At 47.9% G+C, this 20,247-nt stretch overlaps 1 protein-coding gene across 26 annotated transcripts in view; it reads right to left on the bottom strand.

Annotated features, from left to right (window-relative positions):
• The window catches only part of NFASC (neurofascin), a 70,812-nt gene that overhangs the window by 30,853 nt on the left and 19,712 nt on the right, over positions 1–20,247 (bottom strand). For 6 of the 26 annotated variants that reach the window (XM_015885019.2, XM_015885030.2, XM_015885009.2 and 3 more), the window contains exons 2-19: positions 13,590–13,754; positions 12,654–12,671; positions 12,262–12,367; positions 11,830–12,026; positions 11,014–11,136; positions 10,684–10,854; positions 9,074–9,124; positions 5,506–5,617; positions 4,754–4,938; positions 4,493–4,624; positions 4,088–4,231; positions 3,483–3,594; positions 3,220–3,386; positions 2,694–2,841; positions 1,937–2,061; positions 1,356–1,391; positions 622–723; positions 317–514 (exon numbers count right to left, since the gene is read on the bottom strand). In XM_015885019.2, the coding sequence (XP_015740505.1) occupies positions 317–514; positions 622–723; positions 1,356–1,391; positions 1,937–2,061; positions 2,694–2,841; positions 3,220–3,386; positions 3,483–3,594; positions 4,088–4,231; positions 4,493–4,624; positions 4,754–4,938; positions 5,506–5,617; positions 9,074–9,124; positions 10,684–10,854; positions 11,014–11,136; positions 11,830–12,026; positions 12,262–12,367; positions 12,654–12,671; positions 13,590–13,683 (2,221 nt within the window). In that variant the 5' untranslated portion in view covers positions 13,684–13,754. Of the gene's footprint in view, positions 1–316; positions 515–621; positions 724–1,355; positions 1,392–1,936; positions 2,062–2,693; positions 2,842–3,219; positions 3,387–3,482; positions 3,595–4,087; positions 4,232–4,492; positions 4,625–4,753; positions 4,939–5,505; positions 5,618–9,073; positions 9,125–10,683; positions 10,855–11,013; positions 11,137–11,829; positions 12,027–12,261; positions 12,368–12,653; positions 12,672–13,589; positions 13,755–20,247 lie in introns of those variants that run through there. The other 20 variants (XM_015885011.2, XM_015885012.2, XM_015885022.2 and 17 more) reach the window with 9 other exon arrangements.

The following is a 20,247-nucleotide window of genomic DNA, read 5'->3' as shown; positions in this document are numbered from 1 at the left end:
GCTGATTTTTCCAAGAGCTTCCTGTGGTCAGAAAGGATGAAAGATTTCTTTGAGAAAGCTTCTCTGTGTGGTGAAACTGGCCTTCATTCAATGGATTCTGCCAGAAGAACCACTGGGTAAATCAAAACCATTCAAGTCCTGCAGCTCTACAGGACATCCCTCAGAGCCTTGAGATGCAACTTATGTAATAACAGCCCAACACATGACTGCATGGACCAGCTCATCACCTTCTTGTGATTATACCCAATGAGGGGAAAAACTCAGCCCAAAGTGATGGCAGGATCCACCCCAAGCTGCTGCAATGACCGCTACTCACGTGCCCCGCTGGTCTGGTATCGTTCTGAGGGTGTGCTGGGCAGGCTGCTGCCCACGTCGTTCACTGCAATCACCCGAAATTGATAGTTGACATAAGGAGAGAGGCTCAGGACGGCGGAGTTGACATTCCCAGGATACCTGGAGTGGTTGTGCCACGTGCCGGGTTGGAAACGATCCTCCTCAAACTGGACAATGTAATCTGTGAGGGGAGGATAGAGGGATCAGAATGCAGCCCATCATGAGGATGTTTCCCCACACCCCACAGGAGAAGATTGAAGGACCTGTGGCTATAGGGCCGGCCCTGACCTGTGATGGGGCTGTTGTTATCATCACCAGGTATCCACGTCAGCTTCACGCTCCTCTCAGCCAGGTCTGACAGCTCCAGGTCCCGGGGCCGATCAGGTCTCTCTGGTGGTCAAGTAATGAGACAAATAAGTCTTAAAACATCCCAGCAGCATCCAATCCCACCCCTTCTCCTGGCCTGGACCCACAGGGGCATGTTTCATATCCCTCTGCTCTCAGTGTGTTTGGTTATTAAATACAAACATATTTATATATGCTCAAGTATTAATTGTGCCTTGCCTCATAATCTGACCTACCCTCTATATGCATTGACATTATCTGATGCTGGGAGCACAACGATGGCTTAGCAGGAGGGTATATGATCTCACAGCACACTACAGGCAACTGTTCAGAAAGTAATTGCAAATGGGAATGGGAAGGACACCAAACCTCAATGAAAATACGTACTCCATTATTGTACCCTGGGCACAATTCCACTGTCTTGTCACAACACACAGAACTACCTCATGCGACAACAGTAACAGCAGCACCTTATTCCCAGGTAAAAGTCAAAGGATTCAACATGATTTATTTTCTCTACCCTCAGGGCTCATTTGCAGTTGACCATGACAACATGGAAGCACCATCTCCCAGTATGCTCAACTGTTACACCTTGATTTTCTGCTGGTGTTATTGGCAAGACAAAAACCAAATCAACTCCCAAAAGAAAATAAAGCAAATGAATTAGTGATGATTACCTTTAGGTAACTCTCTCAAACGGTTAGCAGGGGTTGCTGCAAGGTAAGATATTGGCTGTTAACGGTGTTAGTTTAGTCATTAAGCTTGGGTGGTGAAAGGAGAACCTGGTAAATATGAAGTCACACACAGTCACATATCCCACTGGGGGACCAGAGAGAGCAGATCCTTCTCCCAGAGACCCCCAGCTCTGCACACCTTTGTTTGTGTTTCTATTAGAAAGTTAATGAGCTATTAGGGGAAGAGGAAAGGAAACAAATTAAACCCAGTCATATTATTAGGGATATGGGATTTGTATTGCATTCCTGCCCTGGTATGGCAGTGTGGGTCTATGCCAGCATCACCATTGGGTTGGGGGCACCATTAAAAACAGAGTTCCTCCTCCACAATGGAAGGGGTCAAGAGCAGGGACTGATAGATTTGGGATGTTTTCAGGGTAGATCTGGCAGTGAATGGGTATGGAGGGTGGGTTTCATCTCTGCTTTAGAGGACGTCCCTGTGCCCATAGATCACCCTTTTTGGTGTGAAATCAGCCTCTTGCAGTACAAATGAAGCACTGAGTGCACTGGGGGGACAGCTTTACCTAGCACAGTGAGGTAGGCTTTAGCTGAGTCCTTGTCCAGCTCTGTGCTGGCCACACAGGTGTAGTCACCCTGGTCCTTCTCAGCCACTCCGTATATTGTCAGACCATCATCTTCTTTCTTCATCCTTAAAGGGATGAAAGCAATAATCACACAACTATTCCTAAGAGAATCATTGAAGTCGAGCTGTTCTCTGATAAAATACACAAAAGGGCCCAAAGAGAAGAGAAGCGCTTCTCCAGACTGAAGATTTTATCAGCTGGGGATGCATTGAGTTATTCTCGGAAACCTCATTTTCTAAAGAATCAGTGAATTTGCTCTGGTATTTATATGGAAGAGTCACACTTGTGGGAAAGCAGGCTGACCTCTGACCAGCTCGTGTCCTGTGATGACATCTCATTATGTCACACGAAGCAATTCGGGCTGTGGAAAGGAAATTACAGCCACACCACTGGCAACAGATAAACATTAATTTTGGAGTAGCTTGTTATTAACCTGCCTGTTCTTATCAAGATGTCCTAAAATATCTGTAAATAAAGCCTAAGATCAATGTCTTGATTTACTGGTAAGTCAATTTTAACTGCTAGGCAGCCTCAGTATTATCCTCAGCTAATAATATTACAAGTATCAAGAACAGCCGTTGTCGCCCAGATGGGAACTCAGTGTTTGTCCTTATTATCCCTGGTGCCTCTTGAAACAGATCACAGTGGGGGAATAGAAATCCTGGTGAGAAGACAGATGGAAGTATCCATCACAGACCTGTTCCCAATGTAGAGAGGAGCGTCGTCCTTCAGCCAGGTGACCGTAAGCTTCAATGTTGGGTCGTGCTTCACGCGACAGTGCAGGCGAGGCATGGAGCCCCTCTTTACCACCTGATCTTCGGGGCCTCTCACAATCCTGGTGGGGTCTGCAAAGCAACCCAAAGGAAGTATCAGCATGTCAGCTTGGAACTGGATCAAAGCTTAAGGGTGGTGTCACTCTGGAGGGATAAACATGCACGACAGCTGCTTGCCTCTAAACCACCTCTGATACAGATGCTTGCAAACAAACTAATATAAACTAAGCCATGAATTCGTGGTGATCCTTGAAAAAATACCAACTTTTCTGTCTCAGCAAACAGTTTTGGCTCAATGGGGAAAAAGGAAATGTTCCTGAGTATGTTTTAGTGCCATCGGTTATTCCCAATCTATATTTTGTGTTTCTTTTTGCAGTGCTTATGGCACGTCACAGCTCAAGCTGCAAGATTCAGATGACCCAAGAGCTCTTGAACTCATTGTGCTCCTACCTTTGACTTCCAGTCGAACCTGGGCCTCCACTTTGCCCAGGATGTTGGTGGCAACGCAGGTGTAGATGCCCTGATCCTCCTTCCGAGCCATGCTCATCTCCAAGCTCCCGTTTTCATGTGCTTTGTAGTTCCCTCCATCCAGCATGTTCCCCTGGCCGTTCTTAAACCTCACAGCCATACAAAGTACTGTTGTAAGGGAAGAAAGAGCAGGAAACCGCCTTCCCAGCCCCGTGGGTGGGCAGGGGATGGGTTACAATCCTTACCATCGCAGGGTGGGGATGGGTGAACCGAAAAAGGGGCAGTCCAGCCTGGTCCTGTTGTACTGGATGACTTTGATGAGCTGGTTGCGAGGGGCCAGTATCCGTGGTGGCACATCTGCAAGCATCAAAGGTGACAGCTACTGAGTGAGAGGACGTGATGCTCTTAGTGGTCTTCTCCAGCCTTATCAAATCTATGAGACTCTATGACTCTGCACCGAGGTTCTCTAGAATTAGTAGAGCTTTTCTATTTCCCTTTCCAACCTCATTCTGTGAAACAGCTTCCCTCTCAGCTTCAACAGTGCTGGCTCACCCTTGCTTTGCTGACATATGACCACTAAATTTCATCCTGAAGCCCTGTTGCAGAGGCCACGTACCCACATAAGCCATTATCAGAGTAGCTAACAGCACAGAGGATATAGGGATAACTTGCAAGGATATATGAGTACAGGCATTCATCTCCCACAAGAATGAAAGTATTAACCATCATTCTGCATAGAAAAGTGTTTCATGAGCTGATGCACTACTGAATTCTGATGGTCACTTCCTTTGAGGGAGTTTCCTTCCTCATTCACATGCATTAGGGCTCACCTGTCCACACAAGCACCTACCCAGGACACTGACAAAGGCATTGGCAAGGAGGTAGCCATGCTCATTGGAAGCATTGCATTGGTACACAGCACTGCTGCCAATCTGCGTGTCTCGAAACACAATGGTATCTCCAGCCACTTCTCTGCTTGGGTTGGGTGGAGCACCTTCAAAATAAGAGAGACAGAAAGGACAGGTTCCATTAAGTTATAAATTAAAACTCACAGGACCCTACATTTTATTACACATCTTTCCATCTCAGCCCAGATAAAGAGAGATGGTGGCATGTTATGTGCCTGCAGAGACATGGCTCAGCTGGCCATGACTTAGACAAGCCAATACTGCACTGGCAGCTCTGGCTTCCATGATCAGCCACGAGACCCTTGGCTATGTTTTCACATAGGAGGTGCAGACTCCTCCTGGCTCACCTTCAATGGGCTCTCCATTCACCAACCACTGGATTGAAGGCTTGGGGTTCCCATTGGCTCGACACACCAACCTGCCGTCCTCACCAGGGGCCAAAATGAGATTCTGTGGCTCATCCAGCCAATATGGGGCAGCTTTAAGATACACAAACGGAACAGTTACACACAGAGCAAACTGGAGCAGATGGCCTCCATAGATCCCACACTCCCCTCTCAGTTTCTGGCTGTGAAAGTGAAGGAGATGGTGAGGTAAAAGTGACGTACCCTTCACTCTCACCGAGATCGTGTGGCGGATGCTGCCCATCTTGTTGGATGCCAGGCAGAAATACTCCCCAGAATCTTCTTCTGAGACATTGGAGATACGAAGGGCCTTGTTAAAGTTTTCCAGCTTGGTTTTGCCCGCTGGGAGCTCACCTCCTTTCTTGTACCACATGATGTCTGGTGCTGGTCTAAGGAGAGGGAAGGAGATAAATGCTCTTGCAAGACAAGAACAAATTTCCTAATATAAATCCTGCACTTAGAACCCTTCTAAACCCAAGGAGAAAGACCTCATGGATACCCTCTTACCTACCACAGTCCCTCTATCATGACCTGAGCATCACCAGATGGTGAGGAGTGGGATTCATGTCCTACCTCGAGGTTGGGAAGTGCTGCCAAAGTCCCACCCCATGCCCATGCACTCCTGCTGGTACACAGTAGCTAAACTACAAACATCCTCATCAGCACTTATTACAGTGTGGTAAAGGGGCACCCAAGAGATCTGCAGCTTGCTGTAAGGACAAATATCATCCTTGGACAGCAAGTATCTGAAGATACCTCTTGCTCTGAGCAGTGCTGCAGAACTCAGCTCTCCTGTCTGCTTTCACGCTCCTACCCCCTCAGTAAGTTATGGGAATATTGTTAATAGTGGTTAATAGAAAATGAAGGGCATGCTCCCCCAGCACCAGCAATTCAACATTAAAGCTATGAGAGCAGCAGGGCTGCTGATGATCACCCGCTCCCATCGTGGTACGTACACTCCTGATGCAATGCACTCCAGCAAGAGGTCCACCCCACGGAGCACCATCTGGCTGCTGGAGGTCCCATATGGGTACATGAAGCTGGGTGTTGTTTCTGTTACCCCTCGGGCTAAGGTCAGCAGGAAAGAGAAACAACAACAAAAACACAAAAACAGAGCGCTTTTAAATTCTCCTTCTCTGCAGCATTGGGAGGGTTCAGCAACAGGACTCACCCCAAAATATACCTGGAAACTAGAGAAGGGCTTAAAGTCATTTTTTAAGGTAAAAAGATATAGCGGAGAGAGGATGCTTGGCAGGCAGGGAGAAGACAGAAGAAGGATGGGAAGGGGGAGCAGAACCATGGGGATGGGGCACCAGGAGAGCCCAGATCCCCAGCAGGGCAGTGCCAACCCTATTCACCCTACTCCAGCACAAGGCTGGAATCAGATGAGACATGGAGATACTGATGGACAGAACATTTAGTGAAGGACAATAGTGACAAATAGGCACAAGAAGGGTACATGAAACAGCTGAGCAATGGAGATCCCCATGGGATGAAGGATCCCAGAGCTCTAGCAGAACCACATAGGTTCCTACTCTTACTGGGAGCTGATGGGTCTGGAAGGATGGAGTGGTCTGGGGATGGAGCAGAGCTGGAGACATCAGGACAGGGCTGGAAAGTTTAATGGGAGACAACCAGGGGAGAGACAAGATGGGTCCCTACAGATACACACAGTGGAGGTCTCTTTGTGAGAGAAAAAAAAAATTATTAATGGAATAGCTTCCATTAATAAATGGAATCATTACATTTGGATCAGTGAGGACAGTGTGGGATGAGATGGGCTTGAAAGCAGCAGTAGCGGAGATGGAGGTTATGGGATTAGGACACGGGGTGAGATGGGTAGGACTGACACAATCTATTTGGGCAAATAGAGATATGGGGAAAGCCCACCCTGGGGCAGGAAAGGGCTCTTGGGGCCCTTTCCAGCTGTCCCAAATGCTTCATTAGCCAAATAAGCTGTTTGGGAAACCTCTGCCTGAGCTCTGATACAAAGAAAAGGGCTGGGAAGAAACAGGGGAGAGAGAGAGCAGAGACTGTTTTTGCAACTCAATCAGGAAAAGCTCGTGACCAGGCCCCTCAAGAGAAATTAAGATTAATAATAGTAATAAATCAACAGGAAGGAACCCATGCCTTCAGACTGACTCCGCATCACTGGGGAGCAGCCACACTCACGCACCACTCTGCTCCCACACACCCACGGGTTAGCAGCAGGAGATGCTCGTCAGAGGGTTAGTTAATTACTTGATTAATGGATTACCAGGGGCAGGCGTGCTGCTGTTTGCTTGCCTGCTTTGGAGATGCTGGTTTTCCTGGTAAGGATCACCACCAATGTAATACCCTGCAGATCAGTGCTGAGATTTCAGGTCTGTGTTTATCAATTGTTTTATAAGCGAATATGAGCTTTTATCCATCAGCAACCTGTAGCCCATGTGAATGGGCCATATGACTCACTGCTGACAAAAACCATTAACTTGGGGCATAACGAGAAGAGATAAGCAGCAGCGCAAGCCGAATTTTACGAGCCATATATTAATGATGAACATTAAAACATAAGGGAGATAAATTAGTATGCTATCCACTTGTTTAATAAACCTAATGACAACACTGCTTAGCTGATAAGCTTTGCCTTAGCGCAGCACTATGAGTAAATATTTTGCTATTCCTAATGGGGAGGGGCCAGCAATGATTTGGGGCAGAGGTTCCAGCTCTGATCTCATGGCACTACAGCTGGAAGCTGTCAAACAGCAACTTCTCACTCCTCCGCTTGGGTGGAATGGACTGGAAGAATAAATTCTATGGCTATTTATTGAAAGCAGGGCTCAAAAATGTGCTCTGCTTCCAATATATCACTGCTGCTGCCCCCACCTCTGTGGAATTGGACTGCAAAAGGGGTATTCCAGAAATTGCCCTTCCCCAACATTCCAACCTGACAGCGCATCAAGTTGTACATCAACCCACAGACTGTTTCTGCCATAGGCAATAATAGGAATATGTGCATCCATCTCTTTCCTCCTGCCCCACTCACCAGCTTGACAACATCAAGGTTTGCACAGGTAAAAAAGGACAAAAGACTTGCCTTAAGAAGGTGATGAACTTCAACTAATAAAATTCCCAGTTAATCATTTTAGACCTTTTATCTCCCTTGACTGACATTCACCTCCCTTCTCCCTGAACACACCAATGCAGCAGGAGATGAAGGCGCCCCGATCTACACAGCAGCACCCCCCAACCCATGAGGACTGCAGAGACTGGATCATAAAGGCATTCCTTGCACAACACAACCATCCATGCTGCTCTTGGCTTGGAGGAGCTGTATGTTGTGTTTAGAAGGGATCCCACCACTGTGTGCCCACCAGGGAGGCCATCTCCCCCCATGTGCCTCCCATGGAATTCACAGTGATGTTAATTTTGCTCATTTCACAGCTGTTTCTATGAGTGTTGCAGACCATGCCCAGCCCATTTGCTGTCCCCACTTCCTCCAGTTCTGCTTCACAGCCTGAACTCGCAGAGGAACCTCTCACCCAAACCCCAACTCCAGCAGGGAACGTTGTCCCATTGTAGAAGTACACGAGGAGTAAGGGAGAAATCCCTGTGTTTTGCAAGAAACCCACACGACAACGTAAGATCTGGATAATCTCAACCTTTTTGAGGCAGCAAGGAGCCCTCGCTCCCAGACAAAGCATGTGCTTCAAGCAAAGACAAAAACCAAGAGGCCAATAGCTGCTCAGCACCACCTGAACACACATTCACACAGCACAGAAGGGAAGAAATGGCAGATGGGCACAGAGGGAAACCCGCTGGTTCCTGGAGATGCTCACAGCAGTGTGCCCCATTCCCCCATACAGACCCATCCTGCCTGTTTCACTTCATCACCTCCCCAACACCTCCCAGGAGCTGTGAGATCATGTGCCAGAACAACAGCTGATGGGATATGGCTAGTGGGCATGGTGGGGATGGGTTGATGGTTGGACTTGGTGATCTTAGAGATCTTTCCCAACCTTAATGTCTCTATGATTCTATGGCTTCAGGATGTGTTGACCCCACAGCATCCAGAGAAATGAATGGCTGAGAAAACCAACTATTTGGATTTTTCCTCCTTGTGGTCAATGTCCATGCTTGGCTGCAATAGGTGTTCTTTCTGAATGCAGATAGAGGGGGATGGTGGCTCTTGTATCTCAATCAGGAGGACAAGGCGATGGAGTCAACCATCAGCTTTCCCACTTAGATCTGATCCTATTAACCCAAATATCTCTTGAGCTGAGCTCGGTGTATCCAATTAATTAGCTTAGCCCTCGATCATTTTAAGATGTCAAAACTCAGAGAGGATTTGGACTGCTGGGCTGTTCCCAGCCCAATTTATGTGACGTTTAGGGGACAAAGCACAGAAGGGATCACACGCACACATCAGGGCTGTGCACATAGGGACGCTGCCAATGCAGCCCACGCTGGGTTAGCACTGGGTCAGTCAGGTTAGGCATAGGGGGTTACAAATGTGAAGGTCTCCAGAAGCTGCTGTTGACTCACCACTGTACATGTCAGTGTGATTTCGTAAGGACGTTTCGTTATGGGGTTTCTCTGCAATAAACAAAAGACCGTGAGCATATCGAGCGGCACAAAGCAGAGGTGGGGAATAGGGATAGGGCCACATGGGGACCACAACCCCAAGCATGGGGCAGCAGAAGCAAACAGAGGCGCTCAGAGCCTGAGAAGACAAACAGCAACAGAGCACAGCGGTGCGGGAGGGGAAGAGAAGATTGCTTTCCTCCTACCAGACAAATAAATGCGTGATAAGTATCACTTAATTTGATCATAAACATTTCCTCGAAGTGTTTTTCCTTTGGTATAAAGACACTGATGACAAGAATTAGTTGAATTTGGGAAGAACATGGATATATTTTTTTTCTCTCAGTGAGATAAGCGTATCCCGTTATTTCTTTCCAGCACAAAGCACAGGCTGGATGTATAATGGTGCAGAAAGGCACAGAGAGGGCAAAGAAATACAAATAATAACAACAATTAAGCTTTAAAAGCATAATCTGCTGTAAAAACCCCTTTCGATTCCCAGGTAATTTAAGCAAATTGCTTTACATGCAAAAACATCAGCTCCTCATAACACACCCATCTCCCTCATTGACAATTGCTGACACTTAGGCAAGCACAGCTGCTAATTGCCAGCAGAGCTCCACTGGGTAACAAGCAGAAGGGAGAGCGCTCAAGGCACAGCCTGGGGCCAAGACCCAGCCCAGGATGGATCCTGAGATGCTCTACAGGAAAATCCTTCCAGGATTTCTTCCACATATTTGTCTGGAGCTGGACCAATACAGGCTGAGAATGTCCAAAACCCAAATGAGCACTTGGTTTTGCTTGCCACGTTGAGCTTGTGCTCATCCAGGGTTCAGCCTCTCAGTATGAGGCAAATTTAGGCCTCTTCTCAACCAGATAACAAGTAATCAAAGGGCCCATTTGTACTTGTGTCGCTGCTTCTTATGCTTTGCACAAGGAGAGTGTGATGAAGTGCAGAATTCTCCAAGCCCAGCCTGCTGCTCACATCACACCTCAGTCCCAGGTATCAGAATGCTTTAATAGTTACCTCCAACTAAGCAACAGATGAAGCTCCTGGTGCTGGGACTTGGGAGCCAGTGTTCCCAGGCCCCCGATGCTCTGCTCCCCCTACTTCCACCTCCCAGAACTGATCATCAGTTCCTGGTCACTGTAAGCCCCAAACTTGATGGTCAGCAATAAATACACAGTCCCAACATGCAGCACCACAGGGTGTCCCCATAAACCTAAACCTGCAGCAAACCACGTCTGTCTCCAGCTTTTCATATTAGGGGAAAACCACTTGATAATGCACTTTTCCATAAAGATGGAGGGAATATCCCATCTGTGCCCATCTCAGAAACTCAGTAATACCCACACTGAGCTATTTCTGCAGCCCTGGGTCACTACAAGGGAACAAGCCATGGATGGAGTCACTCTGAGTCCCATCAGTTCTTAACCAGACTCATATCCTGATGAAAACAAGGGAAGACACTCTATTCCCTGGTAGGACTCAGCACTGTCAAGGACTGAAAGGAGAACCCTTCCCAAGAGGTTTGGAGAGCTCAATCCTGGATGACAACCATGACACTTACTGGTTTTCACCTTGAGGGTGAAGGGATTTTTCTGCTGGATGGTGTGGGTGAAGTGGAAGCGTGCGTTGCAGCTGTAGTCAGTCTGAGCATCCTGCAGCATGACATTGGAGAAGTACAGGTCACCATTCTGGCCTTGGGAGACACGCTTGTCCTGGTGGATGGGCTCCATGGCTGTAGGGGAAGAGGCATTCATTTAACCAGAACACGTGAAGGCAAAAAGCAACTCCCAATTTAAGCCATGCCTGGGTACAAATTTAATTATTTCAAACCAACACCGCATGTGCTTGAAGGGAATGAGGGTTTATGATGGGAAAGGCTTCCCCAACTCACAGCTGCTCATCCAGAAGATGACAGGAGGAGGCAGACCGGGAGGCGGGTTGCACTGCAGGCTGAGCGGAGCACCTTCATCAACCTCAATGACATCCACCTTCTCCTTGGGCCACAGGGGAGATCCTGCCATGAGAATCACAGCACTGCATGAGGAAGGCAGGAATTCACTCTGCTGATCTCCTCCCTTCCCACTGGACCTGACCTGGTTTCAATGGAATGGCCTTAATGTAGGGAGGGAAGCCTTATTTCTGTGCATGCAAGTCTTATGGGGAGCAGTTGAGAGAAATGGGATGGTTCAATCTGGAGAAGAGGAAGCTCAGGGGAGACCTCATCTCTCCTTACAGTTCTGAAAGGAGGTTGTAGTGATGGGGGCAGGCCTCTTCTCCCAGGTAACATCAACGGGATTAAAAGTAATGGCCTCGAGTTGCACCAGGGAAGGTTCAGGTTGGATATCAGGAAAAAATACTTCTCAGAAAGAGTGATCAGGCACTGACACAGGCTGCCCTGGGAGGTGGTGGATTCACCATCCCTGGAGGGGGTCAATAACTGTGGAGATATGGCACTGAGGGTCATGGATAGTGGGCATGGTGGGGATGGGTTGGGGTTGGACTGTGTGACCCTAGAAATCTTTTCTAGCCTTAATGATTTTATGATCTTGACATAGGCAACGGATGATAGAATCACAGACCACAAAGCAGGCTGGGATGTCTGAGCACTGGGATATTATCTGTGTTTCTATTACAAAGCATCCACAGAACCATGGAACGTCCCGAGTCTGATTGCTGGTGCTCACCCCACACCACCGTGCTTACTCACTGGACACCTGGAGGTGGATTTTGTTGGACAGTGCAGTGCCAAAATCATTCCGGGCAAAGCATTGGTACTCGCCCTCATAGTCATCCGGCCTCCCACCCCCATGGAAATCGATGACCAACGTCCCCGATCGCCTCCTCATGGACACTTTGGGGTCCTTGGCCACATTGAAGAACTTCCCGTTCCGTGTCCATGAAAAGCTGTAAGCATAGCAGAGAGATTTGTGTGGTGACTGTGGGGTGTATTTACCTGGAGAGAGCCTTCGTTGGGCTACACAAGTCAATGGTTAAATTAGTGGCAGTTGGCATCTATAGAGCTGGCTTTAGGGACAGCGTGGCCAACTCAGATCTGCTGTGCTCAGCAGCCCCAGGACCTTCAGAACCAATGCTAACAAAGCTCAGAGCTCCTGTACTAGAGCAATTCTGGGGCACTTACGTGGGAACAGGATTCCCTTTGGCTTCACATTCAATGAAGATGTTGTCACGGGGGTCAACGATGTAATCCTTCACAGACTGCTTGGTGATGGTGGGGGGCTGAGGCACTGCAAAGCAAATGGCAGTGGTAAGGTGGGTTGTGTAAGGAGGAAGAGCCTCTCTTTGCTCTCCTGTAGCAGATGTCACCAGGATTCTGGCACCTTCCCCAAGCTGGCTGTGCAGTTTGTGGTCCAAAGACCTCTGAAATCAAAAGCATGCGTAGGGTGCATACTATTTATCATTATGCAACACATAAACCTTGCACCAAGGCACATCTGGCACCAGCCCCAACCCCTCATGCCATTCTGGACATGCAAAGGACACCACCATGTTCACACAGAAGGCAGCACTTACATTCACTCTGAATATTTGCTGTTATTTCCAGTGCAAGCATAATGAAAAAGAAGAAAGAAGGGTTAATCAAAGGGCCAACCCCGACACACGTACATTGTGCACATAAACATAAATACAAAATACTGTGATTGTAGGGTCTGTAAATCCTACATACAACTGATGGAACAATTTCAGCATGTCCTACTCCTCCTACTTACAGTTATATATATGAGGAGATACTGTTGAGCACTCAGAGAACAATAGAATGATAGAATATCCTGAGTTAGAAGAAACCCATAAGGACTATTGAGTCCAAGTCATTGTAAGCTGCTAATTGCCTGTGCAGCCTCTGGGAGCTTTGAGGGTCCAAAGAGGGCATGAAATGAACTCTAGTATACCAACATCCATAACCCATATGTTAATATATAGAGAACAAAGTTATGTTCATCCACAATCATTTGGAACTCACACTCAGTCTCACACAGATAAGCGATTGCACTGGGACCCCCACCTCAAGCTTTCAGTTGCACAAGTATTTATTTCCCCCTCAGCAAATCAGAGCTTTCCTACTCTCTTTCTTTGCATTGTTTCCAAAGAAACCTGGTGCTTCAACCCGAGTACAGACAGCAGCACAAAGCAGTGCTTTTTCCACTAATGCACCGCTCGCTGGAGGATTTCTGTACGTTGCACTGTCAGAGTAGATTCCCTGCAGCTACAGGCTGATTATTATTAACAGCCTCTACAGGAGGAAGCTGGGACACAGAGAAATTATGAAACTGGTATCCAGACGAGTAGCTGGAACGGAGCCTCTGAGCCATGACTTAGCAGCTCGCCCTCAGTACAAACCCTCATCCCAAGTGCATCCAAACAAGTCATGCATTTCCAATGCAAGATGCTGCGTAGTAGAAAGCCCATCCCCACCGTGCTCAGATTTAGAAGGGGGAAACCAGAACTTACAATCCAGAGGGACTTCAATGGCGCTGATGAGGTGGTGGAGGCACAGAGCGAATGCGATCCCTGCGCAGGTGAGCTGGTGGCTGTGCAGGACCATGTTGGATATCAGGATGATGCTATGACCTCACCTGCTCCCCCAGGGAGAGCTGATGGCTGTTGGGTCCTCAGCTGCAAAACACACAAAGCCAGAGGTCAGCGCTGTTATGTCCTGCCTTTCTCCTCTTGGTAACTGTGGGGACAGAGAGTTTGCAATCTGAAAGTGTTCATGCAGAGGGACAGAGGGTGTTAATGGTGCCAGAATTAGTTTCCAGGTCATGTTTCCATTGTTCAGCCCATGGTCACTGTCCTTCCAAGGCCTTCTTTGTTCAGTCTTTATTGCTACCTGTGCTTAAACCCCAGAGCTTCACTGGGTTCTCTCCAAGGAACGATGGAAACTTACCCCAAGAAGTGAATGCAGAACCACTGATAGGAGAAATATTAAGGACTATTTGCTGTTTTACAGGCCCATAGAAACACAGAACCATGGAATCACAGAAAGATTGGGTTGGAATGCACCTCAAAGACCACCTCCTTCCAACCACCCCACATGGGCAGGGCTGCCAACCAATAAATCAAGCACCAGGCCAGGAAGCTGACAAGACCTTCAAACAGTAAAACCCAGCTTTCATTCTGGATTCAAAACTAAGAATTGAATTCCATGGAAGGAAGCACTACCAATGAGGGCCCAAGAGGTGCTCCAGCACTGACGATGGCCATTCCCCATCCTGACACAGCACTGCCTGCTACACACTATGGGGATATATCCACCAACCAAAGCAGAGCACAGATGCAGATGCAGCTCTTTGTGAGCTGTTTTGCCTCTATTTTCCAGGAGGCAATGGGGCACTAAGGCTGTATGGGGTCAGGCAATAGGATGATGCCTTCACCCCTGCACACATCCAGGAGCCTGCAGGGACTGGCAGCTCATCGCTTGGAGTTTTCATACACATCCATTTGATTTTGTTGTTAATAAGCCCGCAGACAAACTGCAGATTAAAAGAGAGTAGAAAGGAGGATCAATTATCCTATCTGGACAATAAAATTCCCCTTAGAAAGGCTGCTGCACCGCAGAGGTTGCATCACAACTGAGTTACAGCTCTGTCTGTAATAGAGCTATAACAGCCAGGCAGCAGACGTCCAGACAGCTCTCAGCTGAGAGCAGAAACAACGCCAGGGCAGCAAACAGTGGAAAATCCCCAGTGCTGCTCCTTGCTGCTCCTTCCCATCTCCACGCAGCCCTGCAATGGGCTGGGATGGCACCGACAGGAGAGCAGCACAGAGGCCATTTGGCAAGCAAGGAGAGCCTGGGTCATGAAATATAAATCAGTCCAGCTTGGGCTGCTGCTGCAGAGCCCCAATGAGGCTGATGTGGGAAGGAGGGGGCTCAGGACAACAGACAGAACCCGGCGATAGGTGCTGCAGGGAGCCAAGCTGACAGCTGTCAGCCAGCCAGCAGCCCTGACACATGGCCTGCACTGCTCTGCTGCACCCCAGACAGGGGCACAGCCAATGCAAGGCAGCTCCTGAGGACTCTTTTCCCTATAGAGAATAGGCAGTGTTTTGCCATTCACACCAGGGTTTGCTCTCCCTAAAGGAGATTCTGTTTCTCCTGGAACCTTAGCAATGTCTGAAAGCCATCACGGTTGTTAAATTAGAGAGGATGGGGGAAGGAGCTTTGTGTGCATCTTTCCAACCCCTCCACAGACTGTTTGCAGCCCAAGACTTCTAAAGTGTTAACAGCAAGATGCTCAGCCCTTAAGGTTTGACCATAAAGCATTCCTGACCCTGTGCACAGATCTGAATCTCAAGGATGGGTCCAAATAAGAGCCCAGGACACATCCCCACCCCTGGGCTGAAGCCCAAGTGAAGTCGCCAACCTTCTGCATCCCTGTTACATCAAATTATGGGTTGCAAAGGGGCTCAGAGGGGAGTTCTGCTTTGATCCTTTTTTTTTGCTCATTCAAAGGATTTTCCAACCCAGTCACTGCAATAAAACAGTTGAAGGACAAAATAATTATAGGACCAGGTCAGTAATTAAAGTCATGTCCAGGATTTCCACAGTCCTCATGGAGCAGGTCATGCTGAACGAAGCTTTTCAAATGACTTCTTTAGCTTTCTGTCTAAGGGAAGATATCAGTGTGATCTGTGGCCTTCATTATTTAGAGCTCTTCATTTCTCTAGTTTCAGCTTAAAGTGAGTAATGGATAAGGCTGGTTTTATGCCTCTCTGTTACTAGGCAATAGTTTGACTTACGAACTAAATCAGCCAATACTGCAATCGGATATTTAGCAAGGCTGTGATTTGTAGCATCCTTCCTATGCTCACACACTGATATTTCACAACCAAAATCCACCACAAAATGCTTTAAAAACTGCTTCCCTCACAGATGTCAGGTGTAAGGCAACAGGCATTTGAATACCTCCATGTACTGCTTTGAGATCAGGTATCAGCCACAGTGAAAGCAACATCTGTGACATGAAGAAGGGTCCTGGCAGAGGCTTAGGAGCTGTATACATGTATGTATGCATTAAATGGAAATGCAGACAGGACTTAAAGTCCCTTCCAACTGAAGTCATTCTATGAATCTATGACTAAGCCCGAACACTGATTACATGGAATATACAAAGCAGGCAGCTGTGCATCCAATGGATGGGTACATCCCACCCATCATCACACAAGCCTGGACTGGAAAAACAAGGGCTGTGTGAATCAGAAGGGAGATTTGCAGCAGTGCTGCACTGAGGAGATGGGAGCCATGGGGACTCAGGTGATCTAGACCAAAGGAAGGGGGAAGAGCAACATGGGAGCAAAGTGGGGACCACATGAGAATGGCCCAAGGAGAACAACCTATACAGCATATGTGACATTACATCCATTGTCATTGTCAGCTGAGCACCACTAATACTAAGGAACATGAACAAATAGCAAAACTCATAACAAAGCATGTCCAAAGATCATCACTGCATTTAGAGGAGCAGCAGCCAGGCTTGTTCTGGGGCAGCTGTGGGTGCAGCGACAGAAAATCTGTCACCGTGCCCATGTGCGTAGGTGGGCTGCTGGGCTTGGACCCTGCAGAACAGAGCCTGCATTGTTGGGATAGCGGGCAGCAAAGAAACTGCCCCTGCACAGAGGGATGGGGCCCATAGCAATGGGTGTGTGGGGATGTTCCTGAGAGTGTCTGGTGATGGGAAATACCTGAGCTGGAACACAGCTCTCATCCAGTGATGCTGCTGTTGATGAGGATGGTTAAATCCAGGTCTGAGCTTTGCTTTCCTCTAGCTATAGGCAAGGCAGCAACAGGATAGACTCAGATGCCTTTTACCCCACAAGTCCTTCATGATTCAGAAGGGCTCTTCAGACTTGCTGCTGCTTTGCATTTCCCTGCTGTCTTACTCTCAAGCTGTTAGTCTGGGTTGGGAAATGCATCCCTGATCTTGCTCCAGACCTCCTTCCAGATGTTGTGTGAATGACTTTCAATGGGTAAAAGGATAATGAACCCCACATAGGGCTTGCAAAACTGAGGGCTCTTCCCCTTGGCAGGCAGGGGGAAAGGACTCAAAGCAAGAAAGCCAAAAAACTTGCTTGTGCTTTGGGATAGTGGAGATACACAACATATCCAAGCACTTTATCTCACTCATAACATGCAATGAAGGGATTAGGATAATGATCCCACCACAGAACAGCTTCTCGGTGAGCAATAGGACATGCACAGCTCCTTAAGAGCTCTAGGATGGCAATCTGACCCTGCCCTGGCCAAACTCTGGCTGTGGGAGGTATTCCTAAGCCACATCCCCACAGCACACCAATGTCCTTTCCCTACTCTAGGAGCCTCAGCCCCACTGCACTGCTGTGCTTTGCTCTCCTCCGACCATGTGGAAGGGCTAAGATAATAAGATGGGACCTTTCTGAGCAGCAATGGAAACCAATACCTCCCCTGCCCAGCCCCTCACAGCACACAGAGGGTGAGGCACAGGGATCTCTGGCTGGAGTCAAATACAATTAAATGATTTCACAATGAAGGTCTGTTTGTGATCAGCTCATTAGGTCCAGCAGGACACTCTCAGTAGCAATTAGGCATTTATCCCTATTTATGGCTGTAAGAGGAGCAGTAAAAGTCGAGCAGCTAGCGTTCCCAAGAAGATTCCTCCAGCACAATTTAACGCATCTCAGTCGCTTAATTAAAACTGATTGAATAACACAGAGCAATGTTGCCACAAATGAAAGCTCTTTTCATTTCAGATAATGAAAAACATTGATTTAGAGGGAATATATGCATACGATTCCCCATTTCCCAGGGCCTGCTCCTGCTTCGTTCCCCCAACTGTATATTGGATGGGTTTCCAATTTGCTGCCTTCCAGGCTGTAAATCCTCCACCCACATTGTTTAGAGTCTTTGTCCCAGGTGGCAAAATCCACCTTGTACATGCCAGGTACCCTCAGGACCCTTTGAAAGCAAACATGGCATTGCACAGAGCTTTCAGAAGATAATTCATTCCCATGTAGGGCTGCTGAAAGCATGGATAACTCCAGGGAGATGCTCTTAATCTATCACGGCCGTATCTCAGCACTACATAAATGTGAATTAATTTATCATTCTGTCCTTTTGGTAATGTAAGAAAATACTGTAGCTCTATAACAGACAGTGACTCGAGTCCAGGGAGGTTAAGTGTTACCCCAAGGTCATGCATGAGATATGGTGTGGGTGGGAAATAAGCCCGTAACACCAGAGCACTGAATTTAATCAGAAAATAGCATTTAACCTTTACAAGGTGGTCAGTGAGAGTGGAGCTGTCTGTGGGTGATGACAACGTGGCCTTTGCCAGCACCACAAGCAAGGTGTGGGGCTGCAGCTGATCCTGTCACTAATAGGAGTATAGAGCTCTGAGGAGTTGATGTTAGTAGACCCTAAGAGAGATCCAAGACCACTGAGCTCTGATTCCCCCCACGCACAGCAAAGCTCCTTTCCAGGGCTCTCCATCCCACGCTGCATGGCAGAGCAACAGGGGACACACCATTAACATCTACCCTGCTGTGTCCTTTGGTCACCCATCCAAGGGACCGTAGCATCTGTGCTGAGTGATTAGCCAACAGCTAATCACCCAGCAATAGCTATAAATAGCGAGCACTTGGGAAAAGCTGCCTTTTCCCTTCTGGCTCACATAAGTCTGCCCAGTATCCAGAAGCACAAGGACCTGAGGGGTCTGCTCCAGATGCTCAAACCTGTGTTTGGTCACAGGGGTGCATCACAGGCCCCCATCAGCTCAGACTTGACCATGCTAAGGGGTTTCCCAGAGCCCACAGCATCCCTTGGAGCATAAATAAAGCCATCCCAGGACGTGCTACTATAGCTGTCCCCATGCAGTGTCAGTCAGGTTAAGCTGTCCTGCTCAGCCGCATGGCAGCAGCCAGTGACATGATGCAACTTGGCACAAACATGCACGCCCCGACACCACAAGAAGGGTTCTCTCTTTGCACAGAAGAAAAAGGTTAATGAAGCAAAGCAGAATGATCGGCCGCGTGCTGATGCCCAGGGGTTAAAAACCCCTGACTGCTTCTACACCAGGAAATCACTTTAGTGGCTAAATGAATTGGAGAATTGGTGTTTGAATCTCATGTTACCTCTCATAGGTCCTGGGCACTTGGGATGACTGAAGAGCCTGGGAAGAAGATATCAACCTTTCCATCCCCCTCCTGCCCCAACCCAAAGACCCCAGAGCAGCACAAGCAGAAGGAAGGCAAACCATGAATTCCAGAGGGGAAAAGGAGATGTATCAGTGTAGCTTTTCAGCCCTAAGCCACAGAAAGATTCACATTCAGCCCTTGAGCTCTACAGGCTCAGTACCTGATGGCTGCAGCTCAGGATGCGCTCAAAGAGGGCTTTACTCAGTGCTTCATATTCCTTCGAAAGGCACAGTTTTGTTCCTAATCTGGAGGCTGCCAACCCCATGCTCCCCTCAGCTCAGGGCATCCAACCATGAAGTCACCAATAGCATTGGAATCACCAGCCTTGAGAGCAGCCTTCTCATCCAATTCACCTCCCATGTATCTCTCCTGTCTCCATCTGTGAGGCCGGTAACCGGATCACACGCAGGTGACACCAACAAGATGGGAACACACCTGCTGATGATTAATACTGTAAGTGAGCTGTATTTACAGACACCAGCTCAGCTGAGGGCCCTCAAGCTGTGTTATCACCTTACAGTCAGCCATGGTGTGTGGGCACTGCTCCATCCATCCATCCATCCATCCATCCATCCATCCATCAACCAGGGGGTCCAGATAACCAAACTGCATAGAGCACAACTCACTGTAACCATATCATTACATTGGGTCTCAGCTCCATTCCCAGTATAAATCACTCTAAATGAGTCCATGTAGGTAATAAAGTGTCTTTCCCAGACACAGTCATGGAGCACATCTGGTTTCCATGTTCTGCAAAGCGCCTTTGACATTTAATTTCAAACCTCAGGCTCTTCAACAGCGGTGACAAAGCAAAGCAGCAACAAATGTGACATTTCATCCCTGAGCTCTTTGATGTACAGCCTTTAGACAGCACTACAACACAGAACAGCTTGGAAAAAAACAATACGAGACCCAAAAAGACACAGAAATTCACCAAAAT

Source organism: Coturnix japonica, chromosome 26, assembly GCF_001577835.2.
Source record: "Coturnix japonica isolate 7356 chromosome 26, Coturnix japonica 2.1, whole genome shotgun sequence".
Taxonomy (NCBI): Eukaryota; Metazoa; Chordata; class Aves; order Galliformes; family Phasianidae; genus Coturnix; species Coturnix japonica.
This window is presented reverse-complemented; position numbering and strand designations above follow the sequence as displayed.